General features: G+C 53.6%; 2 protein-coding genes across 2 annotated transcripts in view; both read right to left on the bottom strand.

Annotated features, from left to right (window-relative positions):
• The window catches only part of Ip6k3 (inositol hexakisphosphate kinase 3), a 41635-nt gene extending 38905 nt beyond the window's left edge, over positions 1–2730 (bottom strand). Inside the window, exon 1 of the mRNA XM_071613818.1 lies at positions 2566–2730. Coding sequence (XP_071469919.1) covers positions 2566–2730 — 165 coding nt within the window. The remainder of the gene's footprint in view (positions 1–2565) is intronic.
• Lemd2 (LEM domain nuclear envelope protein 2) lies at positions 2373–19603 on the bottom strand. Its single transcript, XM_027943577.2, has 9 exons — positions 18841–19603; positions 17284–17324; positions 14350–14425; positions 10640–10716; positions 9730–9809; positions 8107–8252; positions 6984–7085; positions 6804–6906; positions 2373–3698 (listed from the first exon to the last, which is right to left on the bottom strand). Exons 1-9 carry the CDS (start codon positions 19565–19567, stop codon positions 3548–3550), a joined length of 1503 nt encoding a protein of 500 aa, XP_027799378.1. The 5' UTR covers positions 19568–19603; the 3' UTR covers positions 2373–3547.
• Positions 19604–24723: the final 5120 nt, after the last annotated feature.

Below are 24723 nucleotides of genomic sequence, written 5' to 3'. Positions count from 1 at the left end.
GCACTGTTCTAAAAGCTGGTCAGACAGCAGTGCATGGGCCAGACAAATATTCATGCCTCAAGGAGCGGAACTGCCATTGGAGTGGTGGTGGCGAGACAGCAAGAATAAGAAAAGTGTGTAATGGGCCAGGTTTAGGGAGAGAAGAAAGGGTAGGTCCCTAGAGGACATGCAGGGTGGGGAGCAAGTGCAACCTTGCATGGGGACAGAGACAAGGACAGAGGGAATGAGCCCTGTGCATGCCTGGGGGATGCAGAGCAAATGTACAGCAAGCGCAAATGTCCTGAGGCAGAAGCTGGCTGGTAAGGGTCAGTGCAGTGAGGGGTGTGGCTGGGTAGTGTGGGAAAGAGCAGAGGAGAAAAGACCAGAGGAGCCCTGGGCTGCGGGCAGACCACCAAACCTCCCAGAGCCTCTGAGAGATCCTGGCTTTTCCTGTGGAATGAAGCTTTGTGATGTTCTGGCAGACCCATAGCAGCACAGCAGACCTGAGATCAGCTCTCCTTGCTACAGGGACAGAGTGAGTTGCCCAAGGACCCCATCTATTGAAGGACAGAGCTGGTCTTGGGGATGCTGAAGCCCATGCTTTGCCACACCCTGGTGTAGCATCAGCCCTGAGACACATGGAGTTGCCAGGTGGCACGGTGCCCACGGAGCCCTCTGCTTTCCTTGTCTCTGGTGCACCGTGGGACCCTCTACCCTCTGTCCATATTCTGTCCTTGTTGCCAGAACTTTCTCTGGAGACAAGCTGGTCTGGCTGCCCCAGGGAGGACTTTTGGAACAGTTAGGTGACTTATAGCTGCTCCTCTGCCCCTTCCCTTTGGAGGAGGCCAACAGGATAATGAATTTGAGTCCACACCCGTGCTTCAGCAAAGGGATTTTTGAGGCTCAAAGTCGATGGTGCATTAATTAAGGGGGAACAGCTGCTACCGCAGCTCTTATGATAAGTCAGTGACAAATGGCTGTGTTTACCTTCTTCCCTAGTAGAGCCTCAGGAAGGTGGCTTGGAGCGCCTGGGTGGATGTCCATAGCTGAGATTTGTGGGGTACAGCTTCTTCCTTCCTCACTCCCCAAGCTTCTTTATGGTGCCCACCAGGGCCCAAGAGGGCTGTTTGTCACTGAGGAGAGACAGATCTGTGACCTGGTGAGCACTCCGAAGGGCTTCTAGCAGAGCAACTAAAACTTCTCAGCAAAGCACCCGTCCTAGGATGCCCTCAGAGCCCCCCTCAGGCAGACCCTGCCGCCCTGTGTTATCCTTTGAGAGCTGCTTAAAAGCGAGGCTGGGCCCTCAAAGCTGAGGAAACCTGCGAAGTTGGTTCAGAAATGTCTGCAGCTCTGCATGAGGCTGAGTCTGCCCCAGCGGCTGGGCTCAGATGCCACTGCCTACCGTAGAGGAAAAGCTGGGCGGAGGGGCCTTTGGTGTTCCCTTTGTTTTGATCTGGCTTCTGCTCTCCAAACAGCTTCCCAGCAATAGAGCCCTGCACTGGCTCCCTGATCAGCTTCAGATTAAAAACATGGCTTGCCGATGGGACCATAACAGGTTGGGACACATGGGGACAGGAAGGTGGCCGTGACTGGCTACAGACCTTAGGAGGCACAGCTGGGAGGCTGCCTTCCTGGGATACTGATCTTGGGCCCTTGCAAACAAGAAGGCCCTGTCTGCATCCTGATGCCAATCCCCAAGCCTTGGAGGAACCCCAATGCTTCCAGTCCTGCCTCCCCAAAGCACCAGGCCGCACATGCTCGGCACACTAGCCATTTGGTAGTCACCCCAATGGCTGGGGCCAGAGGTAAGAGGCCTGCTTCTTAACGGACGTCATCAGCTGCTGGAGAGCCCACCCAACCTCTCTGCTCTGCCTTCCTCCCTTCCCTGCTGGTGCAGAGAGCCCCAGAGGAACCTGGGGGGCCTTGAGGAGAGGCAGCAATGGAGCTAAAGGAAAAAGGCCTTATCGATCCCCTACTCCTGGCCACCCACTGGGACCATTTGGGCCCTGCTGAGTTCCAATCCTATAGCTTCCCTGCGAAGAGGCGGTCACCCAGCTTTAAAAATGTGGAAACAGGCTCCCAGTGCTGCGGCCTGCTCAGGACCTGTCACTAAGCAGCGGAGGCCCTGGAGGAGCAGGTGCCTCTCCCATCGGCCCTCTCCAGGAGCCAGGCTTACCAATCCCGCGCTGCATTCCTCTGGGGGAAAGGCAAAGCACCACGGAGGAGAAACACATCCATTTTTCATAAATAGTTTACTTATCCAAGTTTCACCCTGATATTGAAGCCTGTGACAGTTCTTATTCTGGCTGGAGCCTGATTATGAGAACTGGGCCTGGCCACCCGGGTGCTGGTGCCAGCCCTGCCGATCACCTAGACATCAGAGGAAATGAGAGTATTGCTCAAACCAGGCAGACTGGAGCTTTATTAAGAAACAAACACCAGTAAGCCCAGAAAGGGGCAGTCGGTGTCTTCTGCAGGCAGCAGTTGTCTCCTCTGCTTGCTCCACTCTCCTGCCCAGCACCGATGAGGACGTAAGGGATGAGCCTCGCTGGAGAGGCTCTGCACTTAACTAATAAGGCCCCCCACCGGGTGTTTCTGCAGCCGCCCTCCGGCGGGCGGGCGCGGGCTGAAGAGCAGGCGGCAGTGCGGTGGCCACTCCGGGGCGGCCAGCAGGGGGCAGTGTGCGGCCGCCGCCGGTACTGACTGCAGGCTCTGGGTAAACAGCCCCCCGGGTGGGGAGGCGGTGGTCATGGTAAGACAAGGTGATCTTGGCCCGCAGGAGGCTCTCAGCCCTGATGCGAGGCTCTCAGAGTCCTGCATTCTCAGCCTGACACGACCCGTGGCTGCAAGTCTGCTCTGAAACAGCAACTTCTGTGAGAAGCAGCACTGAAGAGCTAACTGATGGCTGCAGGGCAGCCCCACCCTCTGTTCTTGTCCTCTAACCAGACTCCTCTTTCCTGGAGGCCATGCCAGCAGCTCCCTCCTCCCCCCCTGAGGCCCTGAAGACCAGGGCCCAGTGCTTCTGGACAGTTTCTCTACAGTCACTGGTTCTAATTTCTAGCATCTTCCCCTTTTAGGACAAAAGCAGCCCACCCAGTCACAGGACAGGCTTTCTCCCTCACCCCCAAGGCACATGGACCAAGTCACTCCCCTACGCCCCTGCTGCCCCATCCCACCATCCCTGACCCACCTCCCAAGCCAGGCAGACTCATTGGGCATCTCCTGGCCAGGCCCCTCCAGCCCACCAGCCTCAGGCTTCCACAGGTCTCACAGCGGCTGCCCTTTTGTTTTCTATTCATGGAAAACAAACCCTCCTCCCCCTTTCTGCCAAAAACCAGGCAGAGAGGATGGGCTGCATTCCTGGCTTCTCCCCTCCACCCTTAAAGGAAGCCCATGTTTTCCTGAAGAGCTAACACCTCTGAAATCTTTCAGAGAGGCCTTGGGGCTGGAGTCAGGAGGGTGAATAGTCAAGGCAAGTGTGAATTCAGCACCGGCAGGTCTGGTGACCCTCGCCCTGGTGTGGGCTGTCCTGGGACAGGCTGACTGGGAACAGACCCCCTGTCTGGGCTTATCGCTCTGAGTCAGAAAAGGAGGAGGGCTTAGTCCATCTCCACACCAGCATGTCTTCTCCAGCCACGCGGTGGGACTCTGTCTGGATCCGGGATTCATTGGAGGCCAGGAACTCCACGGCGCGGTCCCATACCCGCTTCATGCGCCTCCTACAAAGAGATGGGCAGGGCTCAGCAGGCCAGTCTCACCCCAAGGGAGAGGGCCTGTCAAGCCCTTTCTACAAAAAGGGACAAGTTTCCAAGTTCCAGTGCAGTCTGGGGAGGAAGAGCCGTTGGGTACTAACATGACAAACCACAGAGGACAGAAATTTCCTGGGCCACACTCAAATAACTCTTCAATCTTCTCGGCTACAAAAGCATCCAATTAGAGGGAGCTGAAAGGGGCCGACTGTATCTGGGGCCCCCAGGTCCAAATGTGAGGGGCTGTGGTGGGCTCGCTGCTTCTAGCTGGGCCGTGACCCGCAGCAGCCCTGACCAGGCGGGCTGTACTACTGTGCCAGCTGCATCTGCATGCCAAGTAGAGGGGTCGCTGAGTCCAGATTCCACAGCGATTGGGGGATAGGGATGAATAAACACCCTGACCAGGGAGGCCCAGAAGAGAGGGATCACAGCCACCAGGGAGGGTTCCTTCCAGGGGTAGAGCTCCTGCTGGGTCCCTGGGGCCTCCCCCCCACCGCCCCCAGCCCCTTTCCCATCTCCTCTTCCCCACTGGAGACTAGACAGGGCTGTTGAGGAGGCTGCTTTCATATCTACCCTCTGATGAGCTCCAGTGTCACACAGGCCTCAGACTGGAGACCACTGGAGACCATCTCCTCAGGACTCCGTGTGTAAGAGAACCAGGGAAGGGGCACGTGTGGGGCAGTAGGGTCACCCAGGAAAGACAAATGTGAGGACAGGGAGTCAGGGCAGGGTGGCCTTGGGGTGCAGCAGCTTTCTTCCCTGGGGGCCAGGTGTCACTACAACCCTGATCGGCAGCTTCCTTTTGGTTGGTCTGGCCAAGGCCACATACTCCCTGGGGACTGGGCTCTGAGTCTGAGCTCCCATTGCCTACTGGGCCTGAGGAGGTGGCAGTCCACATTGAGCCCACCAGCTCCTCACCCAGTCCCCCTTCCAGGCTTACCATTAACGGGTAATGAACAAGCCTGGCCTGAGCCGGCTGCTCCAGTCAGCCGCCCTGCTTTCTCACTAAACAAGCTCTTCAGATCTCCCTCTGGCTCTTGAAGCAGGCCCTCATCTATCTACGGGGAGGCCTGGAAGTACTGGGTGCCTCAGGAGATGGGTTGAGAGCCACAGGGGGAGTGGGCCTCCTGGGGAGCAGGATGGGCTTACACTCCGCAGGGCAGCAGCTCTCCACGTCCGTGCTAAAATACAGGAGCTCGGGCCCAGGCGGCTGTAGCTGCAGGCCAGCTGCCAAGCCACCTCATGTTCTTGTTGAAGGGAATGTGCACATTGGGTATTAGTTCGGCTCAAGTGCTAATGGCTACCCTTGGATAAGCTTTGAGGCCACCTCCTTGATGTCCCTGGCCCCTTCCTCTTTGGGCTTTTCACTACCCACACCACAATTTCCTTATGCTTCTTGTCATCTGTCTCCTTCTCTAGAACAAGAGCTCCAGCAGGGCAGGGATTCTTGCTTTTCCCTCATCACTCTCTCCCCTTGGTATCTGGCACTTAGTTGGTGCTCAACAAACATTTGCAGAATAAATGAATGCATGAAGGACGGACTTTCTTCCCCACAATTCTCTGAAAGGTCATGGAATCCTGTTTTATCATGAGGAAAACATGGCTCAGACAGGTTGCACGAGTTGCCCAGGGTCACAAGATGACTCCTGGCAGGACCAGGAATGAGGCAGGAGCCCGAGTGCACCGAGTGGCCCTTATGGGAGTTTAAGAGCCGTGTGACTGCCTGAGGACCAACAGCACACATGTGCACACTGCAGACATCTGCTCTCCCTCAGCTTCCTGACTGCCACCTCTGCCAGGGGCTGTACGGGCAAGAAGGCTGTCAAGCACCTTCGTGTTTAAAACAGACCCTTAAATGTTCTAATTCTCCAATTCCTCAGGGGTTGCACAGAGAGGGGTGATCAGAGTCTGGTGGTGGCAGCGACAGAAGCACCACTGGCTGTGGGACTGAGCAAGCGCCTGTGCTTCAGCTGTCAAATGGGGCCCTCCCTGTGGTGAGGCCAGGTGAGGGGCGTGCCCCTGTGCAGGGCTCCGGGCAGTGCCTTGCCAGCAGCTTTCTGGCCTCTTAGTGTCATCCAACAGGTAAGTGTGCGACAGAGATGGGGTCAGTCAGCTGTGCAGGAGCCACCATTTGAGGTGATACTGTGGTGAGCCCTGGTGGCTGCCTCTTCAGATTCTGCCCGATGCCACCCGACGCCAGGACTGTCAGGAGCAGGGAGCACCACCCCAGCAGCCACGGCCCTGTGGAAGATGCCCTGCAGTAATGTGTGACCACGGCCCTGCTGGCCCTTTCTAGCAGCCCTGTTTCCTGGAACTAACCCTATGGATTGTTGTAAAACTGCTTTCGATTACATATATGTGCATGTGTGTGTGCACATGTGTGTGTGCACATGCGTGTGTGGGAACTGGACCATGGTATTGTAGCTGATTTCTGATTGTGGGGTCATGGTCATAAAGTGTGAAGACTACCTCTCCCTCCTCACCAGTAACTGACTCAAAGATAAGTCAAGGAACCAATTCTGGTCAAAGAGTCCCAAGGATTGTGTCCCAGGAGGCCATTGGGAAAGTTTTCTCTTACTTATAAGAGTGACAAGAAGCCCACTTCTCCACTGCCAGCTGTGACAAGATAGACTTTGCTCTAGTTGCTGGTAGTCACCACTTATGACCACAAGGGACCAGCCCTCCAACTGCATCTATGGGGAGATGGGACTATGAGAATCACAGAGCAGTGGAGCAAGAGCTGGCTGCTCTGCCTTGAACCCTGGCAGCCCTGGACTTCCACCTACAGAACCCTCACCATCACACCCTGTGAGCAGAAGCCTCTAGAGGCGGGGACCCTGGGGCCCGCAGCACTGCAGTGGCCTCAGCACTCAGCGCACCTCCACAGAGGGGCAGGCCCAGGCTCTATAGGTCTGGCCTAGCTCGTTCCATCCTAAAGAGCAGAGCACACTCAGGAGCAGGAGGAGGTGTGGATGGCACCCCACTCGCTCAGGACGCTGGGTGGAGGTGCCCTCAGTTGACGCCAGGCTCTGGGCTTCCTTTCCATGGGGCTCAGCAACCCCAGAGAAGACTCACCGACTCTGTGGAGGGATGAGGGTGTCACGCACGTGCAGTATGCCCACGTATGGGTAGCGCTCCATGTCTTGCTCCCAGTCCACATAATGGTCCTGGACTACGTCTGCAGGAGAGAATGCAGAGTTCAGGGCGCACGGTCCGCGGGCAGGCAGGGGCAGCCCTTCCATAGGGGCCACGTACCTATGATCTTCTTCACCATCTCATACATGGCCTGTTCCTCCTCTTCTAACTTCCTCCACCGGTACTTCAGGAGAATCAGGAGCCCCCACAGAAAAGCCAAGCCTGTGAGGGTACAAAGCCCCCATTAATCCCTGGCATGTCCTTTGGCTGTTCTGACACTCAGCAGGTGTCCCTGTGGGCAAGATACTGTGCTGCAGAGCAACCTGCCAATCCTGTTCCAAGCACCTACTATGCGTCAGGGAGAGGACAAGCACACAGGAAGCAAGCACGCAGACATGCAGGGGGAGGATGGCTAGGAAGTGATCATCCTCCTCCTGCTACTGTCACCAGAGGAGTCCCCAGCTATTCAGCTCTCGGCCCCTCCCCACCTCATTCCGGGCTTTCATCTCCTCCCTCGTGGACCTGAACACGGTGATTCATACATATATACATGGCGGCCCTTTGTGTTCTGGGCTGCTGCCGCCGATAATGATTTCTGGCCTGACGGTGCAGGAGGGCTGGTATGCACGCAGGCCTGTGGTTCGCAGCTCTGGCTATCTCTGGAGAGCCGTGGTCTCTGTGCCCTGGCCTTTTGCTTCCAGAGACACCCTGAGGTCCCTGCTCAAAGGCGGTCCTGATGCCAAGAGACGAGACCTGCTTTCCTGTCAGCGCAGCGCTCTGCACGTCCTTGCTGCTCTCATCGGGTATCTGCAGCTCCCCAGGAGCTTACATTTTTCAGGAGTAGAATCAGGCCAAGCCCCCACTGTGCCTCCCGCTTGGAGCTGGTCTGTACGATGGGATCCTGGCAAGTGCTAGAAGCGGCACCACCTGGACACCCGCCCCAGCTTCCTCTCAGGGAAGCTGACAGTCCCCTGCCTGCATCAAGGACATTTCTAGTTATCCTAATGCTCTAGCCACCAATCTCCAAAGGTAAAGACAGACCAGGGCAGAGGCCGACTTGTTCATCTCCTCTGTTTTATTAGACAGACCTCAAGTTCACCAGACAGAAACGAGCCTCCGGATGGGATTCCTACACCTCATCACTCACGCCTACGAGGGCACCACGCTGTGCTCCCAAGGCGCTGCCTGCAAGTGGCATGATGGCGGGGGAAAGGGAGCGCAGGGAGGGTGGTAGAAGACTTACACCAAAAGAAGATGAGCACATGGGTGACCGCAGTGAGCAGGGCACGACTCAGGCGGCAGCCAACGCCCATGCGGGGGCGGGCAGACTCCAGGCAGACTACCTTGTCCACACTTGTCACCAGCTCAGACGGATCTTCCCCTTTCAACCTGGAAGAGGACACAGGGCTCTAGACACATTCCAAAGTCCTACTTCAACAGCGGGAGGCCAACAGGGGAAGGACAGAGGGACCACAGGCTTCTGTTTGTTTATAGAACAGGCTCCGGTATCCTGGTTGTGCTCTTTCCAGAAATTTCCCACACTGGCTACTTAGAAAGAATAAACCTTTAAAGACGGCAGCAAGCTTGAACCCCTACCGCTAAAGTGACGTCCCCCTCTGTTGGGTCTTTGACAGCCTTTCTCAGCGTGCGGAAGATTAAACTGTAAATTGGATTCCCACCTCCCAGCACAGAGAGATGGAAATGTTTACTGAATCACTAGCTCTGCAATTGCATGGCAAGAACTCAAAGACAGGATCCAGGAGGTTGCGCTTCTCCGTGACGAGCAGGCACATAAGCTGTTTAAGGGTAAAGATCATGGGGCATGGGTGAGGCTCTGAGATGGGAGCCACCAGGCTCTTCAAGACCAGTCCCCTGATACTAAGCTCCTGCCCAGGTCCCGGGCAGGGAGGCGTCAAGACTTGTGGGATATGAACACCTGACCCTTCTTCCAGCCAGTGAGAGGGCACGACATCAAGCTCTGGAATGCTGCCATCGGAAGTGACCCATTTTCAACACTGGTCATCTGAGTAGCTCAACCACCTGCCCAAGTGTGCAAAGGCAGGTGCTGTCATTCCAGAGTTGGGGCTTCAGTGAGCGCTGTGGAGGAGAGAACCCGGATTCTCCTTTGCCTTTTCCAACACAGGAAAATTGCTCAGCCACTCAGGGCAGCACTTTCTCTAAGCCAGTGAATTTTAATCGGGCCATGATTCCAGTTATCCAGCTCTAGGCTGCACTGACCAAGGGGCTTCTGCTGGATGCACTGCTGATGGAATTAGTAATTTGGGCGGATTAGAGAGGAAGCCAACAGAACCCTAGAGTGTGTTTTAATATGGGGAGCTGGAGCCTGAACAGAGATCCTCACAAACACAGAGCTGAGCAAGGGACTTTGTGACCAGCTCCTCTGGCAGGGGGCACCAAGGGGCATGGCTGTCGGCTGGTGCCCCTCCCCCTGGCTGAGCAGACACATCGGCCCTTTCAGCCTCCTGAAAGGCTCACTATCTCCACTAACAGTGGCCAGAGATAACAAAGAGGCGGAAACAGACTGGCAGAATAAAATGCAGTATTTCCCAAGCAATTTCCATCTGAGTAAAACCAACACACAGAATCATTTCATCTAAAATGAAAACTCGCACCAAGGAGAGGCAGGGCAGCAAGAGGCCTGGGAGGTGTGTCTCTTCCTGAAACTGCCCCCTGCTCTGCAGCCCCAAAGCCCCATCCCTGGGCGCCAGACTCAGCTGGGACATCCTGCGTCTTACTTCAGACCCAAGACCTCTGTGGGAGCAAGGGAGTCAGCTGTCAGGTAAGAACAATGGCAGCAGCCATCCCCACCTTGTTAACCCCCGCCCCCGCCCTGCCCCACACTCACCAGATGCCCACGTCCTTGTTGCTGCTCAGTATCCAGGTCAGCGCTGCTTCAAACTTGGCGGAGGAGCTGCTGGTCACATTCTGGCGGGGTGGGGGAGGGGGGGATTAGTTCTGCCTCTGGGCGGAGCAGCCGGAACTTTGCTGCTGGATTAAGGAAGCCGCTCTGCTCATGCTCCACACTCCCCAAGGCCCCGTTCCGCTAGATGCCCAGCAAACTGGCAGCAAGGAAATCTGCGGTGATGAGAGCCATGAAGAGACTCTGACCAGGGGAGGTGATGCGGAAGCACATCCAGGAAAACAGCACAGGCCTGAGGCCGCCAAAGGAATAGCATTATCTCAAAGGCTGCCGCGTTCAGCCAGAGAGCCGGTGGCTCAGTATGGTTGCGCTGGTGTGGGAGCCACACAAGAGACCCAGCTCTGTGGCCTCAGACCCTGACCCTCTCTGGGCCTCAGTTTCCTCATCTGTGAAATGAAAATTGAACTAGATGACCTCTGAGGTCCCCGCCAGCTCCAAAGTTTCAAAATTCCACCAGCCAGCGGCCACACAGAAAATCAAATGGACCCTGAGCAGTCTGAACGGAATCACAAAGGGAGAGAACGGACTGGTTAAATTTGTGCCCTGAAAGCTGCTGAGGAGTGGAGCAAAGTTAATGAAAGGAGAAGCAACAGACCCCTTAGGGGAAGCCTGCAGTGGCCACCTAGCTAGGGAAAGGCAGTGGAGTGGTCCCCACCACGGTGGCTACCTTAACTTAAGGTGGACTAACACTCCACTAGGTTAAAAAAAAAAAAGAAAAAAGAAAGCAAGCCCAAAAGCCACAAAGCAAACAAAAAGGGTAAAAAGCCCGCAGGGCTTGAAGGATCAATGGGAAAGCACCAGCCCTCCTGGGAATGGAAGAGCGCAGCCTACTCACTGCTATATATTCCTGGGCTTCCAGAACAGGAATGCATTTGCTTTTTAGCTTCTCTGGATTTCCACACTCAAAATTACCTAAGGGGGGGGGGGGGGAGAGACAGATTCAAACACAGAGAAAAGGTGAAAAAAAATTACTCTGAAATTGGACTAAAAATACAGTAAAAATCAAGCCATCAGTTCTAATCAGGAGCATGTGGCCGACGGTTCCCTGGCTTCTGTGGGGCATCTTCACTCTGCAGCAAGATCAAAAGCCACTTAGCTTGGATCGATTCCAGATCATTAAAACCTGACCTGCAAAGCAGTGCAGCGATTTGCATTAAATGACTAAAAAGCTGCCCAATACCTAGGCCTGTTTGCAATTGATCCCTAAAAGGATCCGACACATAGCCGGGAAGGTACAGGAATGGCACTATAAATAAACACAGCCTGGGAAAAAAGGCAGGAGGCTGTGGGCACCACAGGGGTTCTGATCATGACACAGGCTGCCAACCTGGATCGAGACAAGTCCACTGTTTTGAGGGTCCTAGGGAGAAAGAGGGCGGGGTCTGTACTGGGCAGTGGGGCCTCTCTTCCAATACCTGGGAAGCTAGGAGGTTCCCCCATAGTCCTGCCCAGTCCTCCAGGTAGCCCATGGGGCCTCTCGTTTGGCCAACCTGCCTCAGACCTGGTGGCCTGCCACAGCCCTTGGCCCTCCTTCAGGTGGCTGTGGTTTACTGCTGTGTGCTGCGTCCTATGGGTCAACTAGACTCCCTGAGAGCGGGGACAGTACAGGCATCACAAGACGCTTAACACTCACACAGCCTGGCTGCCCTCTCGGGGCACAGCCAGAGGCCTCAGCGGCCAGTCTCTGCATGTCTGCGTGCAGGGAGGACCCAAAGGCTGATATTCAGTTCATTCTTGAGCATGAACCCAAGCCTGTCCACCCACCCCCAACCAAATCCTCCCACTTCATAGTGGATCGTGACTGTGTCTCCCAAGACCAAGGTGGCTTCTTCTGTCCTCCTGCCCTGCCTGGACTATCCTTGCCCTGGCTAGGTTGGCCTGACCTGCCTCCTGATTGGTTTTCTCCTGTCCCCTTTCCAACCCACGTTTTATCAATAAAGCTTTAAAGTGCTTCTGCTTAAATGACACTGCGCCACTCAAGCTGTTGTTGCCGCATATGCCTTCTTGGCACCTGACTCTGCACATCATTCCCCTGCTCAGAGCCTCCCTGGCCCTTACTGCCTGATGGGTGGCCTGGCACCATCACTGTCCCCTGTGGGGCCCAACTGACATTTCTAAACATCATTCCCTCCCATTCTCTTTCCTCTGAGAAGCAGCTGCTTCCTGGTTCTGCCTGTCATTTGTTGCCTTTTTGGCCTGCCCCTCCCCCACATGCACACAACCAGTCCTACCTGGGTTTCAGGATTGGGCTCAGAGGCTCCCTCCCCTGTGACACTTTCCTGACTGTTCCAGCTAAAAGGCACTGTGCCTCCTGGACTCACACCCTCTCAGTTCTTGTCTATCACCCAGGGGCCAGGGAGGTAGGTGGTCTCTTCTACTAGACTACGAGTAGGACTCTGGGCTGAGTCATCTCCTATCCTAAACAGGCAGATCAGTACCTAGGCTATCTCGGATCCCCAGTGGGAGGGCAGGGTGTGGCTTTGTGGAGAGCACACATTTCCCTGTAGCCTATCTATGTGAGATCTATGTCCTCCCAGCTGCCCTTGCCAGGCTGGTTAGAGGGCAGCAGGTGCCAGGGCTTGATCACACAGGCCAGGACCAAACATGGAGAAAGGGATGGTGGCGTAACATCTACTAGCACCCAGCATAGGGCAGAGCTTCTCAGCTTCAGGATACACACAAAACCCAAGACTGTTCTAAAAATATTGGGTCAAGATGGGTCATGGCATTCATTCTGCATTTTCAGCACAGTCCCAGGTGATGCTGGTGCTCCGGTCCTTGGACCATGAAGAAGATGCAAAGCTCTGCAACATGCACTTAGGCCAGAATTTACATCCCAGGCCCTGGGCCCCTGACTTCATCGATGACTGTCATATGTGGCCCCCACTCCTCCCTCCCCTTGAGAGCTCTCAGGTGCCTCCCAATCATCTCCAGTCTCCCAGGGTCAGGAGAGCTGATACCATAAGACTGACCCTGAGGACAGAGGGTCCAAAACAAGTCCATCTGACTTTGACTGCCCAGTGAATTCTCACACAAGAGCTGACCGCACAGGCCTCAGACGTCCTCTGACCTCTCGGGTAAGAGTGCTCTTGAACATTCCTCAGGACTGAGCTGCTCTCCCTGCCTCCTGGCTGTCAGAGCGGAGCAGCTGTCCCCTGCCATGCCCTTTGGCCATGGTGGGGCGCAGGGCTACAGAGCCAGCTGACCACGGACTGAACCACTGAAATCAAGAACAAGATAGCTTTCATCCCATTGTGAGCTGGGTCATCTGTCCTGAGGCTCACAGACTCGGGTGTGAAGGAATCCAGACACTGGGGCTGGCACCTGTAGATCTGAGAAACGGCTGTCCAAGACTACAAAAGATCCGTGACTCTGGAAGTGCCCAGCTGCAGTGTGGCCTTTGTATCCCCACCTTAAAAGCCCACTCTTCCCTCTGGCAGTTAGAATCACAGCTTCTGGGTCAGGACTCCACTGTGTATTCTCTAGTAAACCAATAAAGTGTCTTTTTCATTTTTCTCAAAACAACAACAAAAAATAAACAAACAAAATAAGTCACCAAGAATACTGAACTGCTCCGTCCAGTTCAAGTATATCTAACTAAGGCTCGAGCCCCACACCCTCCCCTGTGCTGCCCACAGGTGATTTTGAGAACTTCCTAGAAGCTAGGTGTTGGGGGAGGACACAATAATGTAGATGACCTCTCTGGTCTCAAAGCACGAGTTCACCAAATGAAATGGTAGGGGACCCTTATGGATGAGTGGGGCTGCTGAAGGACAGTGCTGGACTCTCATTTTATAGAGAAGACAGATCCAACATTACCCAGTTAGACAGGAAGACTGAGGCCGTTAGAGGATCAGGGACTTGCCCAAGGTCCTGCAGCTAGGAGGCATGATCAGGACCAGATGTGACACCATGGGCAGCCATGAAGACCACCTGCTGCCTACACAGGCAAGAGGCCTTTCCCCTGGCCCAGGCAACTGGCTCAGGTCAGCCCCTAGGGGAGGGAGCCTGTGAGCCAGATCCTGAAGCCCAGCTAGGACTGGTTATGTGCATGAGGGGGAGGGGCAGGCCAAAGAGGCAGCAAATGACAGGCAGAGCCAGGAAGCAGCTGCTTCTCAGGGGAAGGAGAATGGGAGGGAATGATGTTTGGAAATGTCAGTTGGGCCCCACTGGGGACAGCAATGGGTTACAGGCCACCCATTGGGCAGTGAGGGCCAGGGAGGCTCTGAGCAGGGGAATGATGTGCAGAGCCAGGTCCTCACAGACTCTGAGAAGACCTGGGCCTGGCCCCTTCCAGTGCCAACACGAACCCCCAGAGCATCAGGCATCCCAGAAAAGGGGGAGGATCTTGCTGAAAGATTTGTGCTTGGGGACCCTGGGGAACCAAAGATGCACTGCCACGGCATCACCAGGGGGAGGCGGGAAGCTGAAGCTTACCCACTAAAGGTATTTTCTGGGGATAACCATGGCTTGGTGGCCTGACTAACCAGAGTGGCGCCCCCCCACCCCCCCTCAGGAGGCGGCGGGCGTGTGTGGCCGACTCACCGGCTTGGATGGCCAGGAAGTTGTACAGCTCATGCAGCAGCTCCAGCAAGGCGGCCTTCTGCTTGGCTTGGCAGAACTGAAAAGGCACAGGACACTGGTCAGCGGGCGCCGGCGATGGGTGTGCGCATCAGTGTCTACCTCTCCACGGCCGCACTATCAGGTATGTCTTGATGGCAAGGAACATGGTATTATTTTAACTAATTGATTTCTTTTTGCAGTACTGGGGATGGAACCCAGGGCCGTGGACATGGTCGGCAAAGCTCTACCACTGAGCTCTCTGCTCTTTGGCCCTGTTATGCTACCCTCAGCCCTGGAATTCTTAAAACAGAAATAGCTGGGTGCTATGGGGCACGCCTGTAGTCCCAACTACCCAGGAGGTGGGAATGGGAGAACCCCTGAGTCCAGGAATTTGAGACCAGTCTGGGCAACATAGTGAGATACTGTCTCAAAAAAAAAAGAAAAGAAAAGAAATTTCAGCCGCGCGACCAGCACGCTGGCTTCATACAAGAGGTTCGTAGCATAGAAGTTAACTAGTGAGATCAAAATAAACACACAAGACTCAATTACCTTTTTCTTTGACCAGGTCTGAGACGGCCCTCCCTCTGGCTCCTGCCTCGGACCACCCGGTGGGGCAGCAAGGCTTACTCAGGACTAGCAGGAGAGAGAGAGAGAGCACGCCAGAGGATGGCCTTTTATTGGGGAACAAGAAATTCAGGGGAAAATTCCATCCAATGAAGGTCGAGGGGGACAGCATTCCAAGGTCAGGGTCAGTGATTGGTCTCAGGGTCAATGTCCCTACACGGATAGGCTCTCGCACCTGGAGAGGGTGGGGATTAGTTCCGACACAGTTTAGCCAGAACATCTCACACCCAATCAGGGAGGTGCCCAATCACATGGGAGAATGGCTTCCCACAGAAATTCTGCAAAGTGCTTTGCCTAGGAATAGAGGTGATAAATATCAGGTGAAGCTCCTGAGAAGGGTGCCGTGTAGCAGAAGCAGATACAATAGCGAAGGGACTGCCATCTGCAGTGCTCCTTGGAATAAAGGCCAGTAAGAGGGATGATGAACCCAGCAGCCCAGACTCCTCGGAGAGAAAAGGAATCACTGCCAGATCTCGTAGGGCTCAGAGGACACAGGGCAGAAGGTCACCAACCATGGGCTTGCCTCCTACAGGGTTAGGTGGGACCTCTGCATAAGGACTGTGGCAGGACTCTTGCGAGCTCACATACAAATCACTCAACATAAGCAGACACTACCCAAAGGAAACAGGAAGGTACCAGACGACGAGATGGCCTGATTAAGACAACACACCCACTCCCAGCCTGTCTCCACATTCCCAGCAGGATAAATGCAGAAAGAAAAACACAAAGTGTCACAGTCCTCAACGGTGGAGATGGAAAAGAACACTTATCAGATACTCAAATGCCTGTCTGGGTCCTGGATGAGACTGGAGCCACACAAAGGAGACTTTAGCAAGAATCCCAGGAGCCAGGAAGTATGTCCCCATCTGCCAGCTCCTGAGTCTACCCTCTATGAAGGCCATTTCATAAGCCCATGAAGTCGGCCCAACAAGCCTGTGTGGATAAGGCCCAGGACAGGCTATTCTGTGCTCTGATGCAGGTTTGGGAATACGGAATATTCAGCATCTGAAGTGCCACTTGGCAGGTGAGAAAAGCTGTTTGGTTACTGAGCACATCTTTAGTGGGGACCTGGAGGATGTACTAGGGCTCACTCTGTTGGGACGTGAGCATGATACTCATAGAAGGCCAGGGAGCACATGTGCCATTCACTTGGGGTCTGACACACTTAGAGATGTGAAAGACTGAGAATTAGAAACCAGGAGACCCTTTTCTAAATAAAAGACAAACAAAACTAACATCACCATACAGAAAAGTTATTTTTTTCCTGTTTCTGCTTTCAGTCTTCAAAATTCTAGTTTCTCCTCTGGCCACCTCTGTTTCTGCAACACTTCTGATCATTACCTGCAGTATTTATGCTGGGGGCAGAGTAAGCTTATTATCAATCTGTTTTTGCAAAACATCTGGGAAACAATGGTATTTGGTGGATGAATGCAACAAATGAATGTTATAAAACACCCCAAATATGACACATCAGAAGCCAAGGGAAAATAAATCTGGTTATCTGCAGCAGGATGCCCTTCATTAAGTGCAGAAGTCCATGCAAGGGTGTCCCGATGACCATGCGTCATTTCTTTCTCAGCCCCCAGGCTGCGGAGGCTTGGCATGGTACACTTAGTAATTAGACTACTAAGTCATGCCCTCCAGCAGCACAAGACACCTCCTGGTAGGATTTATAACCTGAAAATTTACTGCCTCATATCTTCCCCAGACTAACACCAGCACCAGCATCCAGGTTCCGTTCCGGTGCTGCTTCTGCATGAATCATAAATGAGTGGGGCTGCTCGCCTCCCCCAAATATTATTTGTAGGAATTATCAGGGCTTCATACAACAAATCTAAACAGACTAAGAGGGCTAATTCCACTCACAGTGTGTTTCAAACAAGCCCCTCTGATGCATCCAATCAGAACAGTGTTTTCAGAGCCACAAGTGCACACCAGAGAACATGGAATTGAGAACACAGCTCCTGATGCTTGGAAACTACCAGCACTTCTGCCAGATGCCAGAAAGCTCGAGGCCCTTCAACAACCCACTGCATCTCCTTGGATCAACTCAGGCAACAGACCAAAGTCCCTGGTGCTATGACTGATGGGAGGGCTCTGTAATGAGCCCAGAACTAGACCTTGGGACTCAGTTCTCTGCATTTCAAGTCCTCTTTCACTGCCAAAAACATCACAGAATGTGACATGATTCTGGTACATTACAGGAAGCTTTCCCTGAAAATGACCTTAATATGATCTTTGCTGGGGAAGTTTCCACCTGATGGAGGAGAAATATAAGAAACTCAAACTCACCTCGTCTGTTTTCCTCTCACAGTCCACTGGCAATAATTTCACTGAGACCAAAAAAAAAAAAAAAACACACAGGAGATTAAAAGTCACTCTCAAAAGTTGGGAGAAGTAAAACATTACAGATAAGGGGATTAGAAAGTTGCCATGGAAATGTGGCACTTAAAATGGAGAGACAATAAAAAGTACACGTTTCCCAACCATGGATTAGCAGTTTAGATAATTGGGTCCTCATCCCAGTGGTCACAGGTTCTCAAGCAACTCAACAACTTATCTGTAAAATGGGATCAAATAGGACTTCCTTGCTTAACCCAGGGAGTTAGGCTCCAAACAGACAACATGTGTGACAGTTTTATTAACAGTAAACAACAATATGTTAAATAGGGATGAATACCATCTGGGTGGGGAACTCCAGGTAATTCCAGTATATGCTCCCAAAGCTGTTGTGTTAAAGCACTTTGGTAGTGAGTGGGCACATGACACTGTATGACACAGCTACCATGGCATTCAGTTCTGCTTAATTTCTTTAGCAGGTTGATAAACTACTCCCAGAATTGGTCAACTGCTCTCACAGTGGAGGAATCACTTGAATGTCTCCCTAGGCTCATAGACTTGCACACAACCAAACATCCGTTTGCCATAATACCTAAGACTTAGCTTTCTCCTGTATTTCAACTGAAAAGGTGTGGCCTTGACTCGAAGCTGGGAATAGTATTAATCACATTCATGCTTTGCAAAGAATATTAAAAGTTGGTGAACTATAGTGTCATTTTTACCTAAATTTATATTGAAATTATGGTTGTTTTTTTTTGTTGTTGTTTTTCTACTAGAGCCCAGAGTAAAGGGACAGTCAAATTTCCCATTTGGAAAGCATATAAACCCTCAGCTTTTCAGGAGACATACCATATCCTGCAGACCTCTCATTGGTATGTCTAATTATGTAACTTAAGTGTGGACAGAGGATGTCTGGAACCCTCCTTGAATCACAGATCCTCTCAAATCCTTATTGAAACATCTCAGTTGGGATCAGTTTAAGCCCTTCAAAAGCTTCTTCAACAACTGTTCCGCAGGCAGGGCTAGCATAAACTTTTTGACAAATGAAGGTCCCATGGTCCAAAATAGTCTCTTTGGCACTGCAAAGCTGGGACCCCAACCAGATCCTCTCTGTGGGCCAGTCAAATCAGGGGGTGGCCTTGCGGGGGTGGGGGGACTTTCAAAAGGGACTAAAGTGTGAGTGAGCAAGAGACCCAAAAGGAAGAACCAAAAAGGGACGGGGTCGATGTGTTAGCGGGGGTGTGGCTTTCTCTCCAGAGGGAAAACCAGAGGTTTGGGGAACTCAACCCCCCGCCAGCATGTGGCAGAAAGGAAGGCTTTAGAAGGGAGGGCTAAGTAAGAAATGAAAGCGAAGGCAGAAGACAATGCAGTGCCGGGGAGAAGGGAAGTGAGGGTTTGGGAAGACAGAGGCACCACAGGGCGCGGGGCTGTGCGGCCTGGCGCTGGACCGGCGGTGGCCCCTGCGGACTCGCGCCCCCCGGCCCTCCCCTGTGCCGGCCCGGGACGTACTGTTGTCCTCCGCCTCCTGCGGCGCCGGGGGCTTGCCCATCTTCACCCAGAGGATGCCCAGGAAGACGAGCAGCAGCCCCAGGCTGGCCCAGAGCAGGAGCCGAGACAGGCAGCGCTCCAGCCGCCGCCCCACTTCGGGCCGGGCCCGCGGGGCGCCGGCAGAGCCCGCTCGCGAGGCCCTCAGGCCTGGGCGCGGGTCGGGACTGAGGAGGGCAGAGGGCGGCCGCGCCAGGGACGGGGACGCGGCCCACCAGCGGCGGGCCGGGCCCAGTGCGGCCCTGTCGGGCGTCCGAGCATCCTCGTCCTCCTCGGAGCTGCCCCGGACCGAGGCGCGTCGCCGGAGCGGCGCAGGGCGGGCGGGGTAGGCCAGGCCGCGGCTCCCGGCCCAGGAAGATGCGGAGGCTCCGAGATCGCCATAGGCCCCGGCAGTTGTGTAGGCCGGGCCCGAGGCCGGAGGGGAGACCCAGGGCTCGGACCGCAGAGAGGCTGCGGCTGGCTGGGCGCGTAGCGGCGCCTCCTCGCGTAGCCGAGCCTCCTCCCGCAGCCGGTCCTGACCCCGCTGCCGGGCCACCTCCCTCAGCCGCTCCTCGTCTCGTAGCCGGGCCTCGCCCCGCAGACGGCGCAGCTTGTTGCGGTAGACGTCCCGAGTGGTGTCGGTGATGGGTCCTGGCTGGAAGCCCAGGGCCTGCAGCTCCCGCCGCAGCTCCAGGTCCGACAGGCCGGCCATGGCCAGGACACCGCCCCCCACCCGCCCCCGGCGCGCACCGCACCCGGAACTGCTCCCGCCAGCAGCCGCGGCGGAGCGGGCGGGGCCCTGCGCCATGATGGGAAGGTCGGCCTCGGATGCCATATTGGGGAGGTCGGCGACTGGCCTATGAGTCGGCCATGATGAGGAGGTCTGACTCGGCTTTGGAGCCGCCATATTGGGGAGGTCTCATGAATTTTAATTTTTTGTTTTCTCCTGTTGCTCCGCCCCTCTCCTTTCCTCTTGTTTGTTAGGTCTAGCGTTGTTTATCTCAGAGTCCTTCATCCCCAGAGCAGTCCCTGGCACGTGGTAGGTATTCAGTAAAGTCTGGTTGATTTAATGGATGAATTGCTTAATAGTTCGAGACAAGCCACTGCCAGCAGTCAGGAGGCAAAATCATATGCCACCTTCTGTGCTTGAGGACCAATGTCTGATCGGGTTTTGTTTGGGCAGTGGCATGCCCTGGGACTTTGTCCCCATTTCGGTCTGCTGTGGGCTGGCTTCTTTTTCTGGCCTTGCACTTGGCCGAAGTTAAGCGCCAAGTGCACGCAGCACTGCCCTAGGACAGATTCTGGCCTCCATGTGCTCCAGCCTGGAATAGGACACCCCACCCATCAGAAAAACAGAAAAGCCAAATGCCCTGGTTGGGAGTCGGCAGGTGAGGCTGCTCAGAGGAGGCCGCGTGGCTGCGTGGTAGGATTCTCATAAGGGGAGATAGGTAAGGGGAGACCCCAGAGACTCCCAATCTTGATGCTGTCCTTGTGTTGTAAGATGTGGGCTCTGGATCTGAGAGTTTGATTTAAAATCCCAACTCTACAACTATTAGATATGTGATCATATCCAATTAACATTTCTAGCCTGTTTGCCAATAAACCTTATAGGGTTGCTATTTAAGGATTAGAAGAAATAATTTGTGTAAGGTGCTTAGGACAGTGCCTGGCACACTCTCTTACTTGTTTATATTTAACCCAAATCTTCCCTGCCAGTGCTGTGTAGACCCTCCCACAGGGCAGGCGATTTGGTTACAAGAAGGCCCTTAGCAGGAAGCCCCTAAGGGAAGCATGGGAAGTGATGGCAATGGAAGTAGAGCTATAGTTCATTGTCTTACCCACCCTCCCTTGCTCACTTCATATTCCTTCCACATCCTTCATCAGCTCCCTTTCCCAGCATTTATTGCGCGCTTAGTGTTTCCAGCCCTCCCATTAGTTCTTGCCTTCCCCAGCCCCCCTCCCTGGTATCTCCTTGCAGCTTTACCCAGCAGACCTACATCAATCCATTCCCTCCCTGGGACCCTGGGCCATGCTCCTCTGTGAGGGTTTTGCATTCCTGCCACTTGCTGTACCTCAGGGGTATTCAACACTGGCCACGTTGCTGGGAAAATTACAGCCTCTGCACGGTCAGGCTTCCGTTGTTAGCCTCCCCATCTCCCCGACTTAGCTGCTCCCATGTGGTGCGATTTCTCTCACCAAGTGTTGTTTTCCTTTTCTCTGCCTGTGTTTGCACGGAATGCCATGGATTTGATATAGTGATTGCCTAACACATATACCACATAATAGTATTTTATTTCTTTCTGAAGCACTGTTTGCATGACAAATGAGTTGGTAACATTTGTGCTACTCCTTGCAGCTGTGCAGTTCAATATATAAAGAATGAGCCTTTCGGCATCAATACTGGCCCTGTGTGTTCTGAGAGGGCTTGAAACTGATGCTTAAACAAAGTGAACGTTGCAGTGTTTCAGAGTTATGGTCTGTTCCATCACAATGGATCTCAGGGCGCTTTAAAAATGTAGACTGATGGGAGCCACCCCAGTAGTGGGACACAGTGGGGGCTTTGTTGATCTTCTTTGTATCCAGAGATGCTGCTGCCACTTTTATACACACCTATGGCCAAATGGCCCACAGCTCTTCCCCCACATCTTGTCGACTTTCCTCTGGCCTGGAACCCAGCATGTTTGTAGTGGTGGTCTCCAGCCACCCAGGTCCACCCATGGCCCCCACGGTGGCTTCTGGGTCTAACAGGCCTTGGTATGGAGCATCCACAGGCTCCCAGGCTCCCAACTTCTTAACAGTGGGTGCCCGGCAGCACCCCTCTTCACCAGCTCTGAGAGAAACCTTGTGGTAACCCACTGCCTCCCAGGGCTCCGCCTTTCCGCTTGCCTTCCGAGCTCCCAGCTCTGGCCCTGCCCCTTTCCTGGAATTCTGTGGCCTCCTCTGTCCTCCATTGACATTTTTCACCCCCAAGGCACCCTTTTACCCATTTTAATGGGGTTGGTTTGCCTGTTCTTTATTTTGCCCTGCAGAACCTTCCACATGCTGTCCCTGGGATGGGCTTGGCCTCAGGGCTCCTCAGCCACCGCTGTCCACCTGGCTGTCCCAGGGGCCTGTCAGATGAGGGAAAGCATATTCTAAAGAAAAGGAAAACACTGTAAAAGTTCATGGCTGCGCCCTCCTTTCTCATCGTTAGTGGGAGTTTGGTAAAGGTGAGTGGCTCAGGCTGCTGTCAGTCTTCTGATTTATTAAAGGCAAAAGAGGAAAAAGAGGCTGCAGTGTCTACAGCTACTTAGTAACCACATCCACACATTTAGCAGAGGCGAGGGCTGCTCAGAGCACCCTCTGGATTCCTGGAGGGCCACCACACCGCCTGCCTTCCTGCTGGCCTCTCTGTCTCTGCGGAGCCTTATACTAATAATAATGGCCATAAATCTTTTAGTGGGTTCCATTCTCCTCTTCCTGCAAAAAGCCCTGCACACATTTATCAGATCCTCTAAGATGCTCTCCGACTGTGGACTCGTCCTTGATCCACCTCGTTGAGGTCCTTAGCTATTTTTTTTTAAGAAGTAGTTGGGCACAATAGCTTTATTTTATTTATTAATTTTTATGTGGTGCTGAGGATCAAACCCAGGGCCTCCCACGAGCTAGGCAAGCGCTCTACCACTGAGCCCCAGCCCCAACCCGGGGTCCTTAGCTATTCTAGGCTTCCTCTCAACCGCTTTGCAGGTGGCATCACACTGAGGGATGGGGAGTGAGTGTAAGCCAGGTGTAGTGGCACAGGCCTGTGATCCCAGCCACTGGGGAGGCTGAGGCAGGAGGATTGCCGTTTGAGGGCAGCCTGGGCAATTTAGTGAGGCCCTTGGGAATTTAGTGAGACTCTGTCCCAAAAAGGGCTGGGGATGTAGCTCAGCAGAAAATGCCCCTGGGGTCAACCCCCAGTGCTGACAAAAAAAAAAAAAAAGAAGAAGAAGCCATTTGTGGCTTAGATTTGGACTGGGATGACCTGTGGAGCTCCCAACTTCTTGCCTCCTTGTGTCTGCTTTGTGCAAGAGGAAGCCACCATGTTCTCTCCAGGTCTGGGGATGTGTCAGTGAAGGGGATGAATAGTCTCAGGAAAATACCAGAACAGGTTTGGTGGACACTTGTGCCACCTGCTTTTCATAATCTGATGGAAACGAAATAAAACACTGACCCTTTTGGCCACGATTACACTTTGGTATGCGTGGGTTAGAGTTCCTTTAGACGCATGGAATACATTAGCCGATGTCAATAATAAATGGTGTGTGGAGAAAAATGTAACGCTTTCAGAGTGTTTTCTTTTGGGCTTTGTCCATGATTAGATTATACTAAATTACAGAGTACAGATATCAGGCAATTACTCTTTGCTTTTAACTATTCAATTTCATGGCAAATCCACGTAGCTGGGTAATTATGAAATCACACTGAAGCGGTTACCGAGAAAATACTTCATCATCTCCATCTTGTGAAGCCAGGTTCAGGTTGCTTGGTAATTACCCGTGGTCCGGTTAAGTGTAAAGAACATTCCAGACCACGCAGGCTAATGTACCTGTTAACCACAGAGGTTCTTGCAGATTGTGCTGGATACACCTTTGGGAGTCCGCATCAGGGATGGTCCCCTGGTCTCCAGGTTGTCCTGGGCACCCTCCCATCTCCGACTCTGACTGGTTTCTGTTTGACACATTCAAAATCTTTAACCAGGAGTGTCATCTCTTTTCTTGTTTTGTGACAACATGGTCTTTTTCTCTTGGCTCAGCTTACCGATTCCTCCCCCACCTCCCTCCGATTTTCATTTCTTCCAGGGCTGCGCATGTCCCCTAAGCAATCGAGTCTGCTGCCCTGGAACCTGGAGGAGCTTGTTGGCAAAGAAGAATTATTTGCGCTGTTTTTGAGAAATCGAAGAGTGGCAGGAGGAGGAAAACGAGGGAAGAAAGGAGCCGCCACTTCTAAGCAGGCCGCAGGGGCACTGTGCATACAGATGTAGGTGGTGGCTGGGTCCCTGCTGTGACTCATTACTGAGAAACACATCAGAGGCCCCAGGGTGAGGGTCATGGACAGCCAGGCTGCAGTGCTGAACAGGGCTTTTCTACAGGAACACACAGGGCCCTGCCCAGGTGCTATGCTTGCAGAACCAATTCCCATTTCAAAACTAGATCGCCTAGAGGTCCCATTTCCTTCCCTGGTGTGGGTTTCAGTGCTGTTCTCCAACCCCTGCCCCCCATCTTAGGGAAAATTCCCCAAATGGTATAGGGTGGGGTAGGAAGGAGCACCTCCTGCTGGTGGAGGGGCAGATTGCAGCATAGGTCGAGGGAAGAACATGCACTGGTTTTTTTTGTTTGTTTGTTTTTTTTTTTTTTTTTCCTGGAGAGACCTGAACCTCTTGTTTTCCTGCTTCTTGGAGGATGTTACAAATAATTGGGTGAACTGACATGGGGGAAACTCTGTAGGGCGAGGACCAGTCCCGGATGCAGCTCCTCCCAGGGTGTGCGGTGGGGATTCCTGTCCTGCTCTGCCTTCCCCTGCAGCATGCCCCTGCAGCAGCCCTCTCCATTCAGTACCAGATTTTGGCAGCATTTCCTGGGAAATTGCAGCTGCTCTGAGGTTGATTAGGATGTGTGACAGAAATGTGTGGAAACACAAAGTAGGGCAGGGCCTGGGTCCCATGGAAGGCTTGGGTGTTCCTCAGGAGAAGTCAGAATACCCAAACATGGGCCCTTTTGGAAAGTCGGAGTCTTCTTGCCCTGGTGACCATCATCTGTGGCTGAGCCCTTGCTCGTGGCGGGTGGTGAGGTGGCAATACAGAGTGGACACTGCGTCTAGTTGCTGGTAACCTATGGGTGGAGGGAGCTG

The sequence above is a fragment of the Marmota flaviventris genome, chromosome 6 (genome assembly GCF_047511675.1).
Source record: "Marmota flaviventris isolate mMarFla1 chromosome 6, mMarFla1.hap1, whole genome shotgun sequence".
NCBI lineage: Eukaryota > Metazoa > Chordata > Mammalia > Rodentia > Sciuridae > Marmota > Marmota flaviventris.
This window is presented reverse-complemented; position numbering and strand designations above follow the sequence as displayed.